A 23,941-nucleotide genomic window follows, 5' to 3' on the forward strand; every position below is an offset into this window, starting at 1 on the left:
TAAGAAAATCCATGTAAAATGTAATTAAGCCACATTTTAACTTCCTGGTACCTATTCTAGCGTCGCCTTTGAATTTATTAGTTACATATCTCTGAATTCTTGGTAAGGGTTAGATCTTTTATAAAATGTTGATTAGATTAATTGGCCAATATTTTGATTATTGGTCAAATTATGATTATGTTGAAGATTTAATCAATATTACTTTTAGGAGTCATAATTAAATATATCAATAGTTTTTATTAAATTTAATCATTATAGGTATTGAATTTAATAATTGAGTTTAACTTTGACTTATTATTTATTTAGTTCATATATTTAAATATAAACATTCAAGATTTTGAGGTTGTTTTTTTTTCTTACATAATTTATAAAATTACCTATAGGCCCTCGCAAACTAATAAATAAGAGGATAGTACGCTTCAGTACATTCGAACTCACGTCCTTCTATATTGAATTTTATGTCGAAATTGGTTATTATAAATTTAGAATATTAAAATTAAGTCAAACAAAGTATATGAAAGTGAAATCAAAATTATGACTTTTAATATTAATAATAATTTTAATTAATAATATCATCCTAACACTAACATTTTTGTAATGATATTAAGAGTAATTTATTAACTAAATAAGAATTTAATCATAATTTTTCTTGAATATTATTTTGTTAGAAATATACTGTTAAAAGAGTTTTTTTACAAACATACACATCTCACAATTCACGTGTTGAGGCCAATAGTAATGCATCAAGACACACAGACATGCACGACTTTTGAAATGCCTTATTTACATGCAAGAACACGAACTCCATCCACTAGGTTTTTCATCAGATTTGGACTCTTCAACTTTTTTAGGTTTAATTTCTGAGGAATCTCTTAAAGATTTTTCCCTAATTTTCTCCATGTCAGGTTTTCCATCAAAATTCAACTCCCTAGTTTTAACTTCTGGGGAAAGAATTTCTAAGGTTTTAGAAACTTTTAAAGAACCTTCTTCTTGTGAAGATTTTTCCCTGTTCTTCTGCCTATGAGGTTTCCCATAAGAAATCAATTCTCCGCTCTCGGTTTTAACTTCTAGGGAATCAAAATCTTGCGCAGACTTTTCCCTAATTTTCTCCACACGAGGTTTCTCATCAGAAATCAACTCCTCATTCTTGATTTTAATTTCCAGGGATTCAGAATCTTGCGAAGACTTTTCCCTAATTTTCTCCCTCTTTATTTGAAGAAGCTTATTATATATACACCAAGGAAAGCTAATGAAAGGTTCTTGATCAGCCTCATTGTTATTTGAACCCCAAAAACTTGGATGGTATGTCACATGGTACCAAGCTGAAGCTTTTGCAAACACATCCTCTACACTAGGACTCGCATTCTCATTGAACCAACTCTTGGCTTCTCTTCTCAACGATCTCACAGCTAAATTTACGGCTTCTAAATCGACTTTCCGATCGAAAGATTTAGCTAATTTCAAGATACAACCGCCGATGATCTCGGCCTCGGTTTTGACCCCGTAGGTACGCATTAGGTTAGCTAATTTATAATCATATTGTTTCTTGTTATGAACTGCATCATTGACATAAGCTAGAAAGCCTTCGAATTCCATATCGGGGTCATACAAACGTGTCGCTATTGACTTGGTGAAGTGTTTACGGGTACTAACCTCGGCTTCAATGCTTTTCACCTCGCGGTAGAGATGGCCGATCACGGACTGTGATTCGTAGGTGAACTTGTCAGGCTTTTCCATGAAATCCGGGTATTCTTTGGCGCGTAAACGATGGGGTATTTTGGCTGGAATGCCGGTTTTGGGGAAGTCGACCGCGACGGACGATAGCTTGGCAAGCTCGATGCATTGTTCGCTAAGTGCCTTTGTGGGCTCCTTGTCGGCGAACACCGTGTGGGCATTAGAAATGATGCCCAAGCTATCATTGAGAATATAATTTGTGAAATACTCCGCCACCTCCTGCACATTTAAGTGTGTATATATAATTGAGTATACTCATATCAAATAAGCACTTGTATCTAACACACTTCATACCTGAGAAATAAAGTTATATATAGTAAAAATAATAAGTAAATTAGTTCCTATACATTAGATCAATGAAAAAATTGGTCTTATGATCCATGTATGTCAGTATGAAATACACATGACATCTAACATATAGGGATTAATTTGTTATAAAGGCTTTCATGGTAATTTTACTGTTATAAGACATGCTTGCTGCTTTTTTTAGTATATGATTTGAGCAAATACCTCTATGGTAACATCATGGTCTAACAGGGTACTTTGTGCAGCACCATAATCCATGGGAGGATATCTGCAGGGGGGAATGAGATCTTCATCCCAAGAAACGAAATATAGATCGCCATCCAGATCGCTTCCTGAACATTCGTTCGGATGGGGTCTGTATGATCACGTAAACAAATTATTTAGTTTGAAATATTAAATACATATTCGGGTATGATTCTCAAGCAACATAGTAAATAAGTACAAAAGTGCATTTGAGTATTTGATAGTCATACCTATGGCCTTTCTGTGGGAAAACAACGCAATCCACCATGTGACGCAGAACGACGGCATCCACGGCCTCCAGAACTCGTAGGTCACCGGGGTGCAAACACGGATTTTTGGCAATGACGACCTTCCCTTCAACAACATGGCAGTTTTGGTATGACCTTCCGTCGCCGCTCGAAGATTGGCTTGGTTTAGTTGAGTATTGGACAAACACTTGACCGTATTCAAGTGTCCCTGTTTCATCTAAGCACCCCATCAGAATTCCTCCTTTGTCAATCGAAATCCTTGTTCTAGTCCTTAGATCTAGCAGCTTCGACGCACGGATCGTTCGTAGCATCATTGAAAGGAATGGTTCCGAGTCCGGTTTGTAGCCGCACAAAAGCATTTCTCTTAAAACCCTTACAATTTCACCATGGTGTATGCTTTCCATTGCCTCCTTTGCCTTTTCTGGATCCATCAACATTGCATCCAGTCGAGCCAAAAACACTTTCTGCTTCGCCTCGAAAACACTATCCTTGACCCCAAGTGTCGACATAAGTATGATTATTTGTCTATTAAGGTAACAAGTGTGGTACTTGCTCCAAGACAAAACATCAAGACTCGTAGAGTCCGCTTCGAACTTCTGCATACTTTTCCTTAACGATAACTTCACCGATGATGAGGGATCAACAGCTACAACTCCTTTGTAACCACCATATCGAATTTGAAACGCAGATGGAGTACGTCTCAAGCCACATTTCCATGCTACTTGCTTAGCAAGTTTAGCCGATATTTTCCCGATACCATCGGAGAAGTTATACTTATTCCCACCGGTTTCAACTTCAATGTCGGGAATTATCTCGATTTCATCCTGACGAACTTCTAAAGTTTCCCTCGATGAGCTTAAAGATTGGCCTAACCTAGCTGCATATTTCGCCACATTCCTAATAACATGAATATGACCCATTTGTCCTCTTATATCATCAGCAGTAAGCCCAGGCTTGGATGCGAACATCCAGATTGAATTCTCTCGTAACTGACTAGTTGAACAAGCAAGAAACTCAAATTTCTTATCGCCAATAAGTATCCCGTTTCTCAAAGTTGTTAATATCCTCTGAAATATCCTAGTAGGCTTCCCATCGGTACTAGATGTACTCGACGACAAATCCGTTGAATGTATCTTCCCAAGCTCCTCGTCAACGAAAGAAACTCGTAAAAAGTTATCAATATCTTCAATATACTTACGAAGGACCCTGTTTGAAAGATTAACATCTGGACCGCTGAAATACACTTTAGACGGCGTCAGTTGAATCCTCCTTACCGCTACTAACCCTTCATCGAGTTTGGGTGGTCGAGGACGCTTTTCGGGCTTACGATACTCCTTGTACTGATCATTCAGCCACTTGACTGGATCATAACAACAATCTTTGAAACCAAACATTTTCTCCAATGCATGTTCTATGAATAAAGTTTCTATCCTGCAGGGATCAACAAGCTCAAAGAACCTGGAATCAAGTGCCGTGGGAGGCAAGTAACCGTGCTGGAGCAAAGCATTCACTTTGAACAAGATGTTGTAAGGCAAATCAAAGCCTGGTGGTGGGGTTATTATGGGGACAAGATCGGCGTTGGATGAAAATGGGGAGCCGGGTTCGATGACGAAATTGTCTTCGATTTTCTTGTAATAAAAACTGGTGTCGAACCTTGGGAGCTGAACTGATCGAGGAAGCTCTATGCACATGCCGAATGATTGACCAATACAATGGCCTGGTGTAAAATCTACTTCTCTGACCCATTGCTCCTCGTCTGTGAGTTCCTTGGAAGAGCTGAGAGCAATTGATGGATCTTTTTCATAGATCCTAGGGGCTCCAAGTAACTAGAATATAAAATAGATGGCGAAAAAAGTCAATAATCCCCATGATATTGTGGCATAAATAAAATACTAAGTACTCTTATTAATTGGACTTCAATTATTAAATTAAATGAGTAGAGAGGTTGGTTTATATTAAAAATAGAAAGATTCAATTCTTAAAATTAAAAATAAAAAAATTAAATTTTAAATATATAAAGAGTACAAGGATTGAGAGTGGAATTAGGCCTTTTATATAATATCTTTAAATCCAACATCTTCAACTTTATTTTATTTTTTCTAATATTTATCCAACAGCACAAAAATCTCATAACTTACTCATAATACCGATGTCTATTCTCCAAACTAAAAACAGCTTAAATCCAGTTATATACGATAATGGGGTAAAATTGCAGTACTAGTCCCATAGTTGCCTCTCTATATTTTTAAAATGAGCAAAATTATGTCCTTGTACATTAAAAGAAATAGTAAAATTATCGTTTTCATAATAGTTGAATAAAAAATATTAATTTAATGAGATTCTTTTAATTAAATGATGTGACTTTAAAATATGATATTACATATTCACTCAACCCATTCTAACTTAAAAAACTTAAACTATTTGCATTTTAACTATTGCATTTAATAAGGGAATGACATGAAATCAGGTTAAATGCAACTGTTTTAAACTAGAATAGATCCCGTAAATATATTATATCCCTTAAAAATGCCACTCCATATTTTACATTAATATCACATATTTCAAACATTAACAAAAATAATCATTTTACTCCTATCAAGTATAATATTTTTTTTAGCATAATGATTTATTTGACCCTTTAATTTTATAAAAAAATTTATTTTAGTTTTTCATTTAATCTTTCATCTTTTTTAACTTTTAAACTTGCATTGAATTATTAACTTTGCTGACATGACATTCACATGGCAACATTAACAATTCATTAATTACAAATGTAACATCCACATAGTTTGTCAAACTTGTCCATTCATTTACAAAAATAATTTTAAAAGCTAAAAAAAGTAAAAATTAAATGAAAAGTTAAATAATTTTTTTTGTAAAATTGAAATGCTAAATAAATTATTATCTCAGCAATCTATATTTATTTGTATCGGAAATATGAAATCGATCCAAATTAAAAGTAATGGACTTCAAACATACCTGAATGAGCAAACATTTCTTGGTGTGGTCAGGCACATAATGTAACACCATCTGCCAAACGTTGTCATTGTAAAGCTCGAGCTTGTAGTCGACACCGTTGTAAGACAGAAAGAAGTATAACTTGTCCAATTTTTGACCATACTTGAACGAAACATGAGATTGGTTCCAAAGCACAATGAATTTGTCTTTTGAAGCTGGACTACCAAAATGTAACATCAAGTCATCAATGCTGTGGAGATCAAACCTGGGCTTTTGTGGGATGATGTCGTGTTTCAATGACCAGGCTTTCAAATAAGACTCGTTGTGCCAAAGTGCTTGACTTGAGGTCCACGACAAGATCCTTTCCACATCTTCCATGTTTTTGAATTGTACCTAGTCAAAGATAGAAATTTTATTCGAAGGATGGAGATAAAATGGTAAAATTTTAAAAAAAATCGGTGTTAAAAAAAACTTAGTTAAAATAACTTAAATTTAATATTTTAATTTAGGAGCAGGCTTAAAAGAAATTTTTTCCATCCAGCCAAGGGGGCGAACCCGCTGCCTACTTCCTTGTGTACCTTGGCGAAAGATCTCGAGCCTTCTTTGTGACTAACTTTTACAGTCTCCACGGTTCCTTCACCAGTGTAGTTCTCGAGGAGTTGCCTCACTTCGTCGATTGTTACGGCTGAAGCAAACCCGTAGAGCTTAATTGTCTTGCTCATTTCCTCGAACTGCAACTTCACTAACACCCAAAAGAATAAAAATAGAAATTATTGCTAACAAACAAGTTATTAGAGAAAAAGGAGTAATTTTTTTTGTAACAAATTGAAAAAAATAATTTTATGAGACGAATTTAATTTAAAATATGATGTAAATTTTTAAAATATCTAATTTGTTCATAAAACTTGAATGCAGGATTCGAATTCTTTAAATTACAATAAATTATGTAAATATATCACATCATATTTTAATTTAATATCACATAAATATATCACACAAAATTAACATTTGTTTATATTTCTAATGCACAAATCCCTACCATAATATAATGAACACACTTTTACCTATCCCAACATAAATATGAGAACATGATGTTCTCAATATGTAAAATTAATATATATATATATCAATATTACAATATCAAAAATATATCTATACTCAATATTCAACCCTAAATTCAAATAACATAAAATAAAACTATTATAATTGCATTCAAATATTGGACTTCATGGATGGTTTACGCTTTCATTTAGCTTTAATTTAATTAATCAAAACTAAATCAAGTTTATAGCTGCTTTGATTATTACAACTGCTTGGTATTTTCTATAATGTTACTATGTTATTTGAATTTATTCTATTTAAAATGTATTTTTGTTTCACGTAATCACGTCTATGCTAACACACACTTATGAAAACATAATCTTGTAAATGTATATGAAGTTTTTAGAAAAAAATGATACATATTTCGGGCCATATTATTAGTCATCCTTTAGAAAAGAAAATCAAATTATTTTAAATTTGGGGAAATTTAAAATTTCTCCATATAGCTTTCGGCTATGACTTAACAAATTTGATGATCTAATTCAAATGGCGCAATAAAAACATAAAAGCAATATCAAATTCAAAGAAAAATTATTAGAACATTCTTGTACTGTGTTCTTGACTCACTTCTTTTATTAATTTAATCTCTACAATATTTTAATTATTAATAATCCTTCAATTTCTTGAAATACGTATTTTCAACACTAAAATCAACTTTTTTCATTAATTCACAAACTAATTTGACATAATTTTCTTTTAAAAAAACACATGATCTCAAAACGATATATCGCATGATCGATTAGAGAGCAAATTATAACCAAAAAGAATCAAATTTTCAAAAAAATAGTGCACATACCTTCAATAAAATTTGGCCCAAAAATTTGCAAAAAAAAAAAAGAAAAAAGAAAAATCGAGTCAGCCGTGAATTAATTCAAAAGTAAAGAAACAAAAGATGACGAAGAATTAATCATGGCAAAAAGCAAATAAAAAAATAAAAAAGGATCAGAGAAACTCACCAGACTTGGAAAGAGAGGTATGGGACCGAAGAAAAATAATTACGAAAAGAATCTAAAGATTCAAAACACAAACAAAAAGAAGAAAACAAAAATATTAGAACAAAAATTCAAAGTAAAACAGAGAGATTAAAACGAAGAAGGAAAAAGAGATTTTTAAAAAAAATCGAAGAACAGAGAGAGACTTTACTTGAATTTGAAAATGGGAATTCACAACAACGAAGAAAATTTGAGAGATTTTTGGAGGACAAAAGAAAATCAGAGGAAAAATAAGAAAACTAAAAGAGAGGGAGACAATGTGAAATTGTGGCGCCAAGAAACTGATATTTAAATGAGAAAAAGGAAAATAAAAGTGAAGGTTTTTGGAGATTCTATGCTTTGGATTGAACGGTTAATTGTAGAATTGTCCTGATAACGTAAGGGAGATGACGTCAGGTTCTCCCTTCCCCATTGGGTTTGATCATATACCGTTTAACTTTGTTGAGATCGAAACGTTTCTAAATTCAATTGGTTAAAAAATAGGGTTAATTCACCATACATCCCCAAATTATAACATTTGTTCTAAAGTGGTCTAAAACTTTAGAAAATCCTAATTATATTCCTAAACTATCGAGGTTTTATTAATAAGGTTATTCCATTACTAAAATCATTAATTTAACCGTTAAATGATATGTCAAGTCTTATATGGCATAGTTTAAAACGAAAAGTTTAAAGAAAAATGAGTGTTGTAAAAATTTTGTTTTTGAAATTTTCGAAACTTTTACAAAAGCCTTGGCGCTCACTCTCTTTTTTTTTCGATTTTATTTTATTTTTAGTGTTTACTTTTAAAAGTTACGTGGTAACGTTTTACTTTTCCTTAAAATTTTCATGTAGAATGACAGTCATAATTTGGAGATGTTTAATGCAATTAACTCTATTTTTTTATATTAATAAGTTGGTCTAATTATGTGGCTTTCATAGTATTCTTTGAACTTTTGAGATTTATGCTCTTTACTTTTAGTTTCAGACATTTAGGGTCTGTTTGATTGAAGGAATTGATTTTCCGGAAAATCATTTCCAACTTTTCCAGCGTTTGATTGGCGGAAAACATTTTCCATTTGGAAAATGAACTCCAAAACAAGGGAAAATGGGTTACACTTTAGGGAAAATGTCTTACCCTTTCAATTTCCGTAAGACATTTTCCGTTCTCTCATCTCTATCGCCTCCTTCATTCCTTCCTTCGTTTCCGGTAGAAAATTGCTTCTATTTATCAATTTTCCAGTAACTTGTTTTTTTAATTATTCAATACTTGTTTTTTTAACACAATTACAAATAATTTATTTGATATTAATTTTTTTCAATTTATAACGATTAATATGTGGCTTAATAATTGAGTATTATTATAAATAAATCATTGCAATATATGTAAAAATAATATAAAATATAGAAAATTATTAATATATATCAATATATGTAAAAACAATTTTTTCGAAAAATATTTTCAGGAAATCTGCCAAACAGCCGAAAACATTTTACACAGATTCAATCAAACACCAGAAAATATTTTCCAGTAAATTATTTTACAGAAAAGTAAAACATTTTCCCGAAATCATTTTATGGAAAATATTTTACTGGCAATCAAACAGACCCTTAGTCTTTATGTTTATCAAATTTGAAAATTCAAATTCATTTTTTTAAAACTTATTGAGGGGTCAGTTCTTTTATTGAGAGAAATTTTTGAATTGTTACACTATGAGCAGTGAATCATACCCTCAAATAATTGAGGCATTAATGTTCTTAGATGTCTATGCTTAATTTTAAGCCTGAATTTTTGTTTCCCTACTTCATGAAAAGCCCAAAGAGGTTCACGGAATTTTGACAGAAGCACATAGGTCCAACAAAAGAATATTGTGTTAGATTTTGATTATTTTTAATATTATAACAATGTGTTTAATTTATTTTGTATATATATATACACTAGTTTGCTTAGCTAACTAGAATTTCATAATAAAATAATTTAATTTTAGATAAAATAAATTAGAGGACGCCTTTCAAATGGATTTATCTAATTAAAAGTTATTATGCGGTAAAATTATATTTTAATTTCTTAATCATGAAAAAGAAATTCTATTTAGTCCTTTTAAAATTGATAAAATTATACGTTAATACAAAATAAAACTACACTTTAACCTCACAAAAAAGTTTTAATTCAATTTTAGCTCCCCTAAATAAAATTGGATTCGCCCTTGGTTGAAATGATAATATTGAAAATTTGAAATTTTATTGTTTAAGTTCGAGTCTTATTTTAGCTTAAATTTTTCCACTAAATTATTTCGGTCTCGATTATTTTTAATTGTCAAACAGTATGATTACATTTATACCATTTTAAATTTAAAGAAAAATAATTTAAAAGTATATAACTTTTTTCTTTAATTTAAAAAAGAAACTTGGTAATTTAAGTTTGGTGATTCTTTACCTTTATCAAGGTTCAAAGTTATGCTTTATTTTACCAATGAGGAAAAAGAACTTTGCTTTGGAGATTTCAAAGTATGGAAAGGCTATAACTTAGCTATTGCTTCATTTATTTGATTACTCAAATTTGGTGCTAACTTTATAATAGACAAATGGAATCCAGAATATATATTTTTTGGTTGAGAAAACAAGCGATTAACTGCTTATAAATGTTAGGCTCTTAAGATGAATTTTGATATGCGGTACATTTATCTGTGGTTAATGTAAAAACAACGGTGGTGGTGAGATTAATTACTGTAACGATATTGTAGCATGAGACAAAAAATAAATTAAACACACCGCACCACACCCAATCACCCATTCAAATCCACCCTTAATCCAGTTACTCTAATAATATCATCTTTGATTAATCTCGTGAGAGGTAGAAGAGGGATCCCAATATTTTCCATTACGGACCCATATCTTAGCGCCCAAGCAAATAAGCAATAGGAAATCAGCACAACAGTTTGCTATTCTTTTTTAAGATTTATCTAACAAATGCTTAGTTGTAATTTTAAATAAATAATTAAAAAATATATTATGGTGAAAATATTATTAACAAATATATTAATCAAAAGTTGATATTAAAAGTAAATAAGGCTTTAGTTGAAATGTTAAAATTAAAATTTTAAAATTTAAAATTAAAAAAAAAGTTCATATTAATGTGTGTTATTTTATAAAAGGAAGAATTTTAGAAATTGTTCAACTGAGTTGAGACTTAGTTATTGATTAGCGAGGGAGACTAATTCAGTCAACCATTTAAATATAGTGCAGATAATTGTAATACTATTTAAATGTAGTAATTGAAATTTAAAAGTGTTTTTTTTTAAATAATAAGAAATTATATTATTATAAAACCTTTAATCGAGTTTAGCATAGAGATGTTAATAGGTTGAGTACGACGAAGTGAGTCTATACATAATATTAATATATTTCATACTTGCTCTAGCTTAATTGATAAAAAAATGTGATTCTCAAATTTTATTTAAGCACAAACATTTACAATTGGTGAATGAAAATTTGTTTTAGGTCCATTATAGTAATTTTTACAGAAAATGCTATTTTTAGATTAATATGTTCTAATTCAATATAATGGCTAAAATGCTAAATAAGTTTTCCAAAAATAATTACAAAATTAATTATGCCCCTCGTAAAAAATGCATTCAAATGAGTTTCTTAAATCGTGATTTGTACTAAATTGAACATATTAATTACGTTATTTTTTTGCCCAAATTTTTGATGAAATGTTAAATGTTGATGTGACAGTTAAAGTTAACATAAAAAAATGACGCTAAATTTTTTTTATTGATTTTTAAATTATTTGATAATGATTTAATTAATTTTTAATTATTTTACAAAGTTTTTTTAGCTTATATATACATTTTAAAAAAGTATCAAAATAAATATGAAGTTCTCGATAGAAGAGAAAGAACCTCAAGTACCAAATTAAACATTGAAGCGAAATACAGGTGCTAAATAATATATTAACCCGAAAAGCAACACTTAAAAAGGCAACAAAAATACATTTAAAAGAGAATAGTGGTGGCAGCACTAGTGTAAATTTAAAAGATGAAAAGCATAACCCACTGAAGGCTTAGTCGGAAAGTTGCTCACAAAGAGAGGTAACTTCCCTTTTCCTTTTTATTCTTCTGTTTCATTATTCAATTCATTTTGATTTGTTTTTTAATTTGTAGTGTTCGATTTTGTGTTTGAATTTTCGAGATTGACAATTCGATGTGGAATTATCTTTTCTTTGATTTACTTGTATGCAATTGTAGGTTTTGATAAACTGAAATTAACCAAAAAAACAGGACGCAGTGTAGTTTCACATAGGATTTTGGGATTTAGGGTTTTTATTAAAGTGGTTTTTGAGTGAAATTGTTGAAAAAAAGAGGAAAAAATGACAACGGAATCGCTCACAGGGTTTCACTTTGGGAATAGTTTAGGTTCTATTATGAATAAGTTCCAATCAGATGCTATGAACACCAGTTCCAAGATGATTCCGATCGGTGGTTACTTTGTACCGCCACTGCACATGATATTGCCGGAGAATTCCAGTACCACTTCCCCTGCTTTGATCCAACCCGGAAACCCTTCCGGCTCTTCCCTCGATTCTGTTGCAGGGTTCCAGCATGATATGGGGTTTGCTACTGAATGGTCTACTGAGGAACAATATATATTGAAGGATGGCCTTGAAAAGTATGTTGTAATTCTGCTTTTCATTCAAAGTCTTTTGGTGATGTATATGCATGTTTATAATTTGAAATAATAATATGAGTAATGTGTTGAATTGGTCATAGACTCATAGTTAAAGTAATAGATTACCTAATTATGTTACGAGGATTGTTGTGTGCTTTTGTGTATGATTTTTATGATAAAACTGGTTTTATGGGGGTACTTATTAGCTATGTTACTCGGATTCGGGTATGGTTGTTGTATATTGGTATTTTTCTGACAGGGGTATATTGACACTTTCAAAGTTTTCTATGTATTTGAAGGGTCACATTTTTATACTTATGTCCAAATAGGTGTTGGACATGGGTGTTGGATAGGGTTACTTCAATAAAAATGAAGAGTTGTAGCAAACATAGCTTAGTAGGAAAATAAAAAAAAAATGGTACTAATTGTTTATTTTCATTTCATTCTACATGTACATAGATATAAAGAGGAACCAAATATTATGAAGTACATAAAGATTGCGGCTGTCTTGCCTGATAAAACCGTACGTGATGTTGCATTGAGGTGCCGGTGGTTGCAAGTAAGCTCCATGCTTTTTTAATAATGAATTTCTACCATCATTGCTACTGATTTCTATTGCCAAGAAAGATGAGTTACCGTTGACATTAAGATATAAAGGTAGTTTTTGGAAATTGGCAGAGAAAGCGAAGGAAACCTGAAGAACTTAATGCTGGAAAAAAGGTGAACAATAGGAAGGTATGCTGATGAATCTTTGAATTATTAGTGGATATGATTGTCCGTATTCTAATAACGATTACTTCCTTAGTCATGAGTCATGACATGTTAACATGCTGCTAGAGGTCGAAATAATCGATGTTCAACTCCACAAGGACCTTTGTTAAAATTTTTCTTATTGGCTAAATTAGTGCTTGAATGGTAAGATGAATTTAAGAGTAAACTGTTTAAATTTGGACAATGGAGCATAAAATTTAAGGCTTGAATATAAAATAGACAACAGTAACTCGCTTTAATAGCTGAGCTCATTTTCAGTTCTGCTATCATGAGTCTTATTGAGTTAAGGTAGTTTTGTTCAACCACTCATTTGTACCAATCCTAAAAATAATTTTGGAACCATTTTATTACGCTTCATATACATACATGGATGAATATCTATCCCACTTTTCTTGGTTGCTTTCCTTCTTCAAGTCAAATTACAAACAAAACTGCTAATTATGGCCCATAAGTTAACATTAATTAAATTGCCTGCATCTCAATTTACTAAGTTATATTCCTGTTTTAATTTCCTGAATTGACTATTATTTTTAGGATATATCGTGATTGAGGAACCAGTATTCTAACTATCCTACTTCTTCAGGATAAGCAGGTGGAATCATCTTCGAAGATGAATACGCCTACAGCTCTGCCGCAAAACATGGCTGCATCTCCATTCATGATGCACCATCTGGACCAGATCAAAAGAAAGCCTTCTGAAGGTCTGTAATCTCAAGTCCTTTAGGACAAACTTTTGGGTAATGTTCATAAATAATGTTTAGCTGCTTGCATCAGTCAAAACTGAAAAGAAAGCCTGTGAATACCTGCAAAATGATGGTAGCCTAAATATGTGTGGCATTTAAAAATAAAGTGAAAGAGTTGATTCATAATTGAAATTCACATGTATACATCTATTCATATGGTTGAGAATCCAAACTTCTTTTATAAGCTTGCAACATTCTCCTTTGACCCAAGGAAAAAAAGAGTCATTTTGATTCCTAAGGTATTGAACTTTTAATCATCATACTCCGAAGCCTTCAAAAATACAAATTCGTAGACAGCAATGCCAACTTGTCATTCTAATCCTATCTTTATAATATTGAAACATCAAATAATTAGAAATGGAATTTGAGAAGGTATCACAAGCCTTGCTGTTGATGGCGTATAGGTATTGCATCATTAAAGAATATTGTTCTGAATTGAGGCTTTTGGCAACATGCCTGCTTGTGTTCGTAGTAGAGGGATTAGGATAACTTGAATTACATGTACACTGACCTGCTAAAGGTATTAATTGATGTTAATCTACTTGTTTGTTGTGTATTTTCAGGAATAAGTGGTACAACAATTATGCATCTCTTGAAGCAAAATGCTCAAGTTCTTAGTCAAATCGCATCCAATCTTTCTTTGTGTAAGGTGATTGTATGATTCCTAGTTCACAGCAATTCTTTTAATTGATGAATGTTGATGCCATTAGAGTCGGAATTGGAATAGCTGGTGAAACTAGGGGAAAAAATTGATTTATTATCACTGTCCAGAACTTTTAGCTTCATTTACAAACTGATATAAATGGCATATAATATAACTGTTGGTTCGTCATTAGGATTATAGAACATATCAACAGTCAAATGGTGTTTCAATAGAGATTGTCATGGACTCAAATCGTTTCTTGTTCTGTTTAATGTACTAATATAAATCCTAAGTCTATTTCTTTACATCATATATGATTCTCGGTGACAGTCTTATCTGGCAGGCCTATTAAGCAAAGCTTTTATGTACAGTTACAGGATAACATTGATCTCTTTTGTCATGCAAGGAACAACATTACCGCTGTCCTAAAAGAGTATGTGCCAATGTGGATTTTCTTTATAATTATCAATTGGTGATCAATTCTCTTTACAAGCATTTCAGCTTTTTGCAGCATGGCAGATATGCCAGGTTTAATGAGTCGGATGTTGCCATTGCCCGTATCTGTCAATGAGGAGGATTTAGAAAATAGCATCTTGCCTTATGCAACTCAGGTAAGTTATTGTGAGCTTTCGAGAATCAGAATTCCTTGATTCTAGTATGGCCTAAGACAGAAACAAAACAAAAACTAACCATATTTACTGGAAACAGAACAATAAAGAGAATAACAACCTGATCTTATCCCCAACAATTAGGAATTCGACTACTTGTGGAACCCCGGTATGCTTTTATCACCTTCGTTTCGACATACAACCTTTCATCTAGTCATTCTTAGTGTGCGGTTAGGTCATGAAGCTGAGCACTGAAATGTGTTATAGGATCTGGTTGCTCATGCTACGTTTGGACAAAGATCAAGATGGTCGGGGGTTTGAATTTTAGACCTCAAATGGTGGAAAACTAGTTGCTCAACAAGGCAGTAAGTGATCTTGTGTTGGTCATGATGGCATGCTTTGTGCACTTGTGTTACCATGTTTTGTTTGTTCTTCTTCTGTGTCCAGTCGATTTTTGGCACAGAAGGCAGATTCATTTCAAGGAGTCAAGGAGCTGATAGGGAATTCCGGAATTGCTGAGATTGAAGTCGGATTATATCAGGTCCGTGTAACTATTACAACAAATTTTATACTGTAAATGCATGACATACTGGTTGGTTGTTCTTCCTCTTTGCGTACACAAACACTCAATTCACATATTAGGTGCTATAATGGAAATTTTGTATAGATCCCATTCTTTTGGAACCTGAAATCTCACTGTTCACTTGATAGATGTTTTATTTGTATGACATAGATGTAGACGTGTCAAATCTAGCCCAAAACCGAGAACCAATGTTTTTTAAACTGGACTGGTGGTCAAACCGGTAAGACCACTAGTTCCCGGTTTGATCAGTCCGACCGGTTTGTCCAGTCCAATTGGTTCCTCTGGTTCGATTGAATAAATTGATACCAAAATCTAAAAATAGGAAAAAAAATTCGGTTCAATTGGTTTTACTGGCTGGTTTAAACCCTTTATTCTGGACCAATATCTCAGCTGGTTCTCAATTCAATCTGTCCGACCAGTTGGCCCGGTTTTAAAAACGGTGCCGAGAATGCAATCTGAATAACTTGAACCTGATATAACCTGGTTTGATCATAAAAAGTCAAATCACTTAAATTCCCAATTCAAATCTAAAAATGCCTTAGAATCAGAAATGATCTTGGACTCTTAACTCAAAAATGTAACCTAAATAATCTAACTTGAAAACCAGAAACTAAATTTTATCCGAATTCAAAATATTCTAAACCTGAAATACCCTATTCAAAGTAAATTGACTGTGTCTATATAATCAACTCAATTCATCCGATTTACAGGTCTATCTAAATGTCTCTCTTGTTTTTTGTGCATTTAATTAAATGTCCCAATTCTTTTTTGAGAAAATGATTTGATGGATGAGATGTTTAAAAGATTGATATTAAAAAAATTTGTAATAATTTGAAAGTCAATTATTTAGAGGTGAATGTATTTGAGGGGTCTTTTTATTTTAGGAATTTGATTAAATTAATTTTTTTATTAATAAATAGATTAATTTAAGTACGTAATTATTAAAAAAATTCAAATAAAGTCGACCCATTATTGTTTAGCAAAGTTAGTATTGAAATGTTTATGATTATGTAAATGAAATTTTTTTATGCTGAGTTAAATTCTTTTGAAGTTTTGTTGTTCTTTAAATAGAACTGAAATTGGAAAAATAAATTATACTGTTAATTCTATTATAATTTATTATTATTTAATTTTTTTAATAATATAGGCTAAATTGATCTATAATATTAATATACAGGACCTTTTTGATACTTGAATATTTGGGAATTAATATCAGAATTTGTATTGAATCTACTAATTTTTTTAAAAAAATAAAATATTAATAGAAATTTCAACATTATAAAAAATGGATTCATTTCAGCAAATTAAAGTGGAATTAAAAATACATTAAACCAAACAATACCTTCTACAACTCTAAAAAAAAAATAAAAATGGGGAAATCTTTACAATACAAACTCTACAAATATAAGTGGAAAAATTATGAAAGTTTCAATGGTGAAAAAAAAAAGAATTTGAAAAACACTTTAAATTCAGTGCCTGCAAAAAAAAAATCTTATTATATCAAACCCTTTTTCTTTTAAATGCTTAGTTGTTCCTCTCTAGGCAAGCTCTGAACGGTGTCCGACCACCGTCCCGGTGAATGTTCACTACTATTCGATGAAACTTGAGCCTCGGCCCTTACGTCTCTAATCATCTTCAAAACTTCCCGCATCATGGGACGGTTCTCGGGCACAAGAGCAATGCAAGCCATTGCTATGTTCAAAAGGGATTGAAGCTTCCCCTCGGACGTTTCGTTACCTGACGTAGGTTCGTCCCCAGATTCGGTCTCTTCCTCTCGAACCGATCTTACCCATTGAGGGATATCCGAGCCGTGTTCTTGAACAAGGTCTTGGAAGGGAGTTTTGCCCGTTAGGAGTTCAAGTAGGAGAACGCCGAAGCTATAAACATCGGCCGGCTGAGTCGATGATTTTCGGATGTCCCGACATTCGGGTGCCCTATAGAAAAAAGTGGCCGCACTTGGCTCTTCTGGTGACTCGGGGTCTCGGAATAACGTGAGACCATAATCCGTAAGGCATGATTCGAAGTCGGGGCCTAATAAAACGTTCGAGGATTTTAAATTCCCATGAGTTAAGCCTGGATTTTGGTGAATGTAAAGTAATCCAGAAGCTAAATCCTCTGCAATTTTAAGACAAGAAGTCCAATGAAGAGGCTTTCCACCACCATTGGTTCTTGTTCCTGCAAGGAAAAAGACCAGTTAAAAACACTTATGAAACATGTAATTTCCATGTTCCTAATTGAAAACCAATCCGGATGCCTTGCACTAAAAGTTAGATTACATTTTACTCTTTTCATTTAAAAATTAGATAAATTAATTCCTGTATTGATTTTTTAATTAAAAATTCTATTCATTCGTACTACTAAAAACTGACATAGCATGTACACCATTTTGACATACAGAGACATTTTTAATGGGACCAATTTGTCATTTTGAATAGAGGGATAAAACACAATTTAACTTTTAGTACAAAAACATCTATGGTACTTTCACTCAATTTTTGCTTAGTTTAGTTTAGAAAAATGAACATTTCGGTTTTTTAAAAACCAAAATATTACATATCAAAATCGGACCGAACCGAACCAGAATGTAAAAATGCCTAGAACCATTTAAATAATAATTTAAAATTTTACCTCAAACATCTACAATTTTCATAAACTTCATATTCCATAAAACTAGAAATTATATATAATATATACATACACTATTACAACCAACAAAATGAAAAGGAAAATAATGACACCATAGGGTTAATTGAATACATAACAAATTATAAAACTGAGAATTCAGAGAGTGGGGTGAAGGAACTGACAACAATAACATGCTGAAATGTCAGACCAACGCAGTTCCACAATGAGTTGTCAAAATAAAGCAAAACACTGTTATTAAAATTAGAGATGTTCATGGTATAAGTCGAATCATAATTCAATATTGTTTACTAGACTTAAACCCTATCTAAAATATTTTTTAAAAAAAATCTTATTTAGATATACTCAAATTTTTAGGATGCTTTTATTATAGAAAAAAGAAAAGGGCATTTAACGGAACAAACTAAGAGTATGTTTAGATGAACGGTGATTTTGATAAGATTGGATACTATAATAATACTATAGCGTGAGATAAAAAAATAAACTAAACACACAGTACGTATATCCAATTCTACACTAAATAAATTTTCAGCTACCGTAACGTCTATTTGTAGGCCTATAGAGAATGTAAGGAAACGCACAGCTTAGCTACTAGGACAGTCCCAACGAAACATTTCCCAATAATAGATTGTACTCTACTAAAACCACTAATTGCAATGTCGGGTTTTGAGATATTATTTTTAAAAATTGGATCGGAAATCGAATTGACCAAACTTGCAATTTGTCAGTTCAATTGAAAAATTATTAAAAATAAAAAAATTAATTGATTCTTAGTTTAACCGGTTCAATACTATTCTTCTTATTGATATCTTGATTGATTTTCTATCTAACTAGTTCAATCTGATTCAAAGATCTAGTTTCGAGTTTTAAAATTTTCACATTTAGAGTTATTCTATAATCAAATAATTAGGGTTTGTTGAATTAGGTCATTTCAAGTTTTGATTGGGGGAGTTAAAATTGTTGAGCTATGAAAATGGACAGATCAAATCTAATGAGTATCACTTTGGGATTTCATCATATTCTAAGGATAAATCAATATTTAGCCTTTGATCCTTTATTTTTTTCAATTTGATCCTCGAATAAGAAATGATAACATAACATTTTAAGATCGTAAAATTTAATATACAAAAAAATAAAAATTCAGATGATATCATAACACAATCTTAAAACGCCATTATTATCATACCTTAAAAGTGGAATCTAAATTTAAAGATTAAATTAAAAAACAAAAACATTTGTGGGTGAATGAAATTATAGAACCTAACCCATGGCCATCGTATTATTTTATGGGTGGGATCTCTGAAAAGGACCTTTTTAATGGGCACATCCAAAAACGTGCAATGCTAACTTTATTCAAAGCAATTCAACTTTTTGCAGACAAACAAATTATTATACCTAAACTGCTTTTTTTATATATAATATTCAAATCCTCACGTTTCGTGTGCTAAACCCTAAAATCATGACTAAGAATGTGACATCTGCAATCCTAATTATTTCTACTTATTTATATAAATCTTTAAAAAATTTCACTGGTATAAATTATTTTAAATAAGAACAAATAAATTAAAATTATTTATAGTTTAATGTTACTAATAATTAGACTTAAATTTCGAAATTCGAAAAATAGATTATTAAAATTCTAAAAATAAAAGTATAAAAACTAAATTCGAAATTTAAGATAAATATAGGACTGGTAGCATTTTAACCTTTAGATAGGCTACTTTCTTCCATTCTCAAAAAAAATTACCATTGGTTTAAGGTTATTATAAGTGAGTGGGTTAATATTTTTGTCCCAAAACTACAATGAGTATTTTTTTAATAATTTTAATTTTTTTAATTGTAATAAATTTAAACCCTAAACTCTAAAATATGTTTGAATGAGTCAATTTTCTTTTTAAATAATCTCTGATCATATATCTACTCTTTTTAACTCGTAAATAGAAAGATAATACGTTTTAGCGCACTCAAACTTACATTTTCCTATATCAACAACAATGCCCATGTTAATAGAACTAAGACTTATTCAATAACAATAACGTAATTTAAACCCTAAATGAAATTGACTAAATAAACTCGATTCATGTAAAAAAATTATAATAAAAGAATAGAGAAATGATTATCAATTTTGGGTTTGAACCTAACTCTAAATTATGATTTCTATTTATTATTTTGAAATTAAATTTTAATTTTTTTATTTTTTCTAAAAATGTTAAATCTTTTAACTATTTTTATTAAAGGACAGACATCCACTCTAACTCATGATACTAATGTGATTTTTTCTATACTGAAAGAAAAGTTTTTAAGAAAAAAATAAATGAAAATTTGAAAATTTTTCACCTTAATCTGTAAATATTTTTCATTAATCACTTAAATGACCCTATTTTTTAAAAAAATTTTCACATGATAAAGTGGCATTTGTAATTAAATCTAAATTCAGAAAAAAAAAAGACAAGTTGAAAAGAATTCTCAAATTTAGAAATTAAATGTTGGTTTACCCCCCCCCCCAAAAAAACCAGGTTTAGAAATCATGCGAAATTAAAGCAGAAGGACTAAATCTAAAATTTAAGCATAGAAGAAGAACCAAAACAGAAATTTGGCCCAGGAGTTAACACATGAAAAACATAAATGATTGAAATAATGAAAGGTTCAGTGACCGACAACGTACCATGAATAAGAGAGAAGAGGCTGCCATTTGGGAAATAATCATATACGAGCAGCCGTTCTTCTTTAGCTTGGAAATACGCTCTAAGTGGGACCAAATTAGGATGTCTCAACCGTCCTATTAACTCCACGTGCCTCCTAAACTCTTCTGATCTTGGATACCTAGCATCTTTCAACCTTTTAACGGTCACGATGAACCCAGATTCCATCACAGCTTTATACGTACTCCCCATTGTACCCCTCCCTAATGTCTCCGCCGATGCTTTCAACAAATCCTCAAGACTGTAACTCAATTGTTGATCCCCAGCACCTACAAACACCAAACTCCCTACGCCCTCACTTTCCCAAAACCCTCCGCCGCCACCGCTTCCGCCGTCTCCGCCGCCATTTCCGCCGCCCTCGGCCTCCACTCCCTCTGCTTCAACAACCCCTTTGTTTCTTTTAACCTCATTTGTTGACTTATTTTTCCTTTTAATGAAAATAAAACAAAGGAAACACAACAAGAACAATAATAATAACCCACCAACACTTGCTGCTACAACAATGATGATCAGTTTGGTTTTTTTGTTTGATTTCCGGTTTAAGCTTGGTAAAGCCGGTTCAGTACCGGTTCCCGGACATGGCTTTTTAACTTGCTCACCACAAAGGGCGGCGTTACCTAAAAAAGACGACGTATTGAACCGAACTAAAGATGGGGTTACTGGTATTTGACCATAAAGCTGATTATTTGACACATTGAAGAACCTTAAACTTGTTTGGTTCAATGGTGGAATCGATCCTTTCAACTCATTGTTTTGTAAATAAAGAGTATATAGTCTCTTGAGTTTCAATAAAGAAAATGGGATTTCACCATTGATTTGATTTCCAGACAAGACAATGATTTTCAACCGATGTAAACCCGACAATGATAAAGGGAACTCACCATTGAACTTGTTGTTGTCTAAGTAGAGGATTTTGAGGTTGACTAAACCTGAAAGGTTAGGTATTTGACCTGAAATGGAATTACCTTTGAAACTCAATACTCTAAGTTGATCTAAAAGGTTTAAGCTTGTACCATTTAATGAACCAGTTAAGTTCAACCGCTCTAATACAAGCTTTGTTATTCTTCCATCTTTGCATTCTTTGACACCTTGCCATGAACAAAGATTGGTGCTGCTTTGCCATTGTAATGAATTGAAAGGATCAATGGTTGATTTTAAAGCTAAAAGTGCTTCTGCATCACCTGATTTAACAATAGGAACAAGAGAAAGGACATAGAAGATGATGAAGATGAAGGTTAAAAGAAGATAGTACCTTGAAGAAATAAGTTGTTCCATTTTTTTGAAGCTTTAAAAAGGGAAGAAGAAGAAGAAGAAGAAAGAAAGAAAGAAATGGGGTTTCTTCAAATCAACATCTTTATGCAAAAAGGATCAAAAACCCAAATTTTTTTAACTAAACCTTGAGATCTGTCATTGGTCTTACATGCATAAGAAACTGTAGAAAAATATTGGGTCATTTTTGACTGAAACTAAGAGACAACAAAGGGGAAAAAAGGTTTTTTATATACTTATATACAATGAAATGAAAGCTTAAACCGGGGGTGGGGGAGCTATTAGCATTAATAGGGTTTCTAAAATACCACACTAAAATGCTGAAGAATCATTTTTTTTTTTTTTGGTTTCTCGAACTTGTTAATCTTGAAAACACTCACGGACAAGGCAGCGTAGTGTTCACGTGAGTTTATCACAGAACTTGCAGAGAAAATAATGATAATAATAATAGTATTAACTTTTTTTTACTATGATTTTTTTCTATATAGCAACTAAAAAAATATTAAATTAAACTATTTATACACACTAAGACCAATTTTCTTTTTAAAAGCTTATTCTTGGGCTTCTCAAATGTGGTTTATGACATATACATACATACATACAATGATCTGCAAATCACTGAATGGTGTAAACAGCAAAGACCCAGAACTTAAAAAGCTTATAGAAATTCAACCCAATGCTAGAAATCATTCAAACAGTACAAAATTGGCAAATCAATAGGCAAACAAAAAGGCTTTCAAGACAAAAAAAAAAGTACTACAGCTCAAGTGGTTCTATGGTGAATTAGATCTACTCGTATTGAATGTAGTAATAATAATTCAAAGAGAGATAGGAGAGAGACCGTGTTTATGAACCAGTGTTTCAGGAGATAGGTGAAGGGATTGAAGGCATAGCAAAGCAATATTTTTTTTTCTGGTTTTGGTTTGGAGAGTTTAAGGGTTGGGTTATTTAAGTAGCTTATAATTCATATTTAAGCCAGTTCAGTTAAAATGTTGTTATTTGATGATATATGTTTTATTTTAATTTAATTGGAACGTATAAAAATTTGTATATTTCTGGTTTTAGTCCATTTACTATACAAAATTTTGTGATTCTATCTCTATATTTGGTAAGTTCAAACTGGTAATAATGTATATAAGCTATTTCCCTTAAAGTTATGGATATGCATAATTCAATTAAAATCGAACTAATTAATTAGTCTATCATTAAAATTAATTCGATCAAAGATAAATTAAATATTTTATAAAAATTAGATTATTGATTAATTTAATTTAAAATAATTAAATTATCAAGATTAATAATAAATATTTTATACTATATAAATGCCCAATAGATTGGAACTATTAATAGGCTGTGGTACAAAGAAAAAGTTAAATAGAATTAAAATATAACAAAAATAATGACTTAAAAATGAAAAATAAAAATAAAAACCCAACTCCCCTGTGTTTGTCAGTGTTTTTTTTTTTTCCTTTCACGCTGCTGAAGTGAACTGGTCCTCCCTTCTTCAGTAGCTTTTTTTTTACCTTATTTTTCTCTTTTTCATTTCAAGTTAACCGCATCATTTAATCTTAACAGATCTTCGAAGCAAAAAAGAAAAAAAAATATTTTTCGAAACCCCGTCGAATTAACTAAAATTATTTCAGTTTAGTTATTTTTGTTAAAAAATTATTAACAATTAATTAAATTAACGATACTACCGAATCGATCACTCAAGCAGAGGGATCAAAACATTATCGACCAATATTTT

General features: G+C 31.4%; 3 protein-coding genes across 21 annotated transcripts; 1 reads left to right on the top strand and 2 right to left on the bottom strand.

Annotated features, from left to right (window-relative positions):
* Positions 1 to 632: 632 nt before the first annotated feature.
* LOC121228308 (probable RNA-dependent RNA polymerase 1) lies at positions 633 to 7,874 on the bottom strand. 2 transcript variants are annotated; one of them, XM_041111763.1, is made up of 7 exons: positions 7,734 to 7,874; positions 7,547 to 7,598; positions 6,068 to 6,226; positions 5,511 to 5,882; positions 2,514 to 4,357; positions 2,245 to 2,395; positions 633 to 1,953 (listed from the first exon to the last, which is right to left on the bottom strand). In XM_041111763.1, the coding sequence occupies exons 3-7, from the start codon at positions 6,209 to 6,211 to the stop codon at positions 784 to 786; spliced, it is 3,681 nt and encodes a 1,226-aa protein (XP_040967697.1). In that variant the 5' UTR covers positions 6,212 to 6,226; positions 7,547 to 7,598; positions 7,734 to 7,874; the 3' UTR covers positions 633 to 783. The 2 variants fall into 2 exon arrangements, with proteins under 2 accessions (XP_040967697.1, XP_040967696.1); XM_041111762.1 differs by having other exon boundaries at positions 6,068 to 6,231.
* Positions 7,875 to 11,565: 3,691 nt separating this feature from the next.
* Positions 11,566 to 17,835, top strand: LOC107890206 (uncharacterized). 15 transcript variants are annotated; one of them, XM_041111774.1, is made up of 11 exons: positions 11,566 to 11,655; positions 11,980 to 12,232; positions 12,692 to 12,791; positions 12,911 to 12,967; positions 13,587 to 13,704; positions 14,310 to 14,395; positions 14,761 to 14,822; positions 14,901 to 15,000; positions 15,098 to 15,166; positions 15,265 to 15,362; positions 15,445 to 15,681. In XM_041111774.1, exons 2-10 carry the CDS (start codon positions 11,988 to 11,990, stop codon positions 15,316 to 15,318), a joined length of 891 nt encoding a protein of 296 aa, XP_040967708.1. In that variant the 5' UTR covers positions 11,566 to 11,655; positions 11,980 to 11,987; the 3' UTR covers positions 15,319 to 15,362; positions 15,445 to 15,681. The 15 variants fall into 15 exon arrangements, 10 of the variants coding, with proteins under 10 accessions (XP_040967708.1, XP_040967706.1, XP_040967710.1 ...); XR_005925859.1 differs by adding an exon at positions 17,123 to 17,835 and having other exon boundaries at positions 11,596 to 12,232; positions 15,445 to 15,538; XM_041111773.1 differs by having other exon boundaries at positions 11,596 to 11,655; positions 11,956 to 12,232.
* LOC121228309 (inactive leucine-rich repeat receptor-like serine/threonine-protein kinase At1g60630) lies at positions 16,857 to 23,125 on the bottom strand. Of its 4 annotated transcripts, XM_041111767.1 has the most exons (4): positions 22,178 to 23,124; positions 21,939 to 22,036; positions 20,889 to 21,854; positions 16,857 to 17,755 (listed from the first exon to the last, which is right to left on the bottom strand). In XM_041111767.1, the coding sequence occupies exons 1-4, from the start codon at positions 22,198 to 22,200 to the stop codon at positions 17,097 to 17,099; spliced, it is 1,746 nt and encodes a 581-aa protein (XP_040967701.1). In that variant the 5' UTR covers positions 22,201 to 23,124; the 3' UTR covers positions 16,857 to 17,096. The 4 variants fall into 4 exon arrangements, with proteins under 4 accessions (XP_040967701.1, XP_040967699.1, XP_040967700.1 ...); XM_041111765.1 differs by having other exon boundaries at positions 21,939 to 23,125; XM_041111766.1 differs by having other exon boundaries at positions 20,889 to 22,036.
* Between the last annotated feature and the right edge of the window lie 816 nt (positions 23,126 to 23,941).

Source organism: Gossypium hirsutum, chromosome A04 (assembly GCF_007990345.1).
Source record: "Gossypium hirsutum isolate 1008001.06 chromosome A04, Gossypium_hirsutum_v2.1, whole genome shotgun sequence".
Lineage (NCBI taxonomy): Eukaryota > Viridiplantae > Streptophyta > Magnoliopsida > Malvales > Malvaceae > Gossypium > Gossypium hirsutum.

What these genes read in the sequence shown, in the direction of transcription:
- LOC121228309 (XM_041111764.1), bottom strand. Translation starts at nt 22,200, where the DNA reads ATGGAACAACTTATTTCTTCAAGGTACTATCTTCTTTTAACCTTCATC. An exon ending in CCTCTTCTCTCTTATTCATG is followed by an intron (nt 17,756 to 20,888) that starts GTACGTTGTCGG and finishes TTTTCCTTGCAG; the next exon opens with GAACAAGAACCAATGGTGGT.
- LOC107890206 (XM_041111768.1), top strand. Translation starts at nt 11,934, where the DNA reads ATGACAACGGAATCGCTCACAGGGTTTCACTTTGGGAATAGTTTAGGT. An exon ending in AAAAGGTGAACAATAGGAAG is followed by an intron (nt 12,968 to 13,586) that starts GTATGCTGATGA and finishes CTACTTCTTCAG; the next exon opens with GATAAGCAGGTGGAATCATC. An exon ending in CCAATCTTTCTTTGTGTAAG is followed by an intron (nt 14,396 to 14,760) that starts GTGATTGTATGA and finishes TTTTATGTACAG; the next exon opens with TTACAGGATAACATTGATCT.
- LOC121228308 (XM_041111763.1), bottom strand. Translation starts at nt 6,211, where the DNA reads ATGAGCAAGACAATTAAGCTCTACGGGTTTGCTTCAGCCGTAACAATC. An exon ending in GCTCGAGATCTTTCGCCAAG is followed by an intron (nt 5,883 to 6,067) that starts GTACACAAGGAA and finishes ATCTTTGACTAG; the next exon opens with GTACAATTCAAAAACATGGA. An exon ending in AGAAATGTTTGCTCATTCAG is followed by an intron (nt 4,358 to 5,510) that starts GTATGTTTGAAG and finishes TTTATATTCTAG; the next exon opens with TTACTTGGAGCCCCTAGGAT.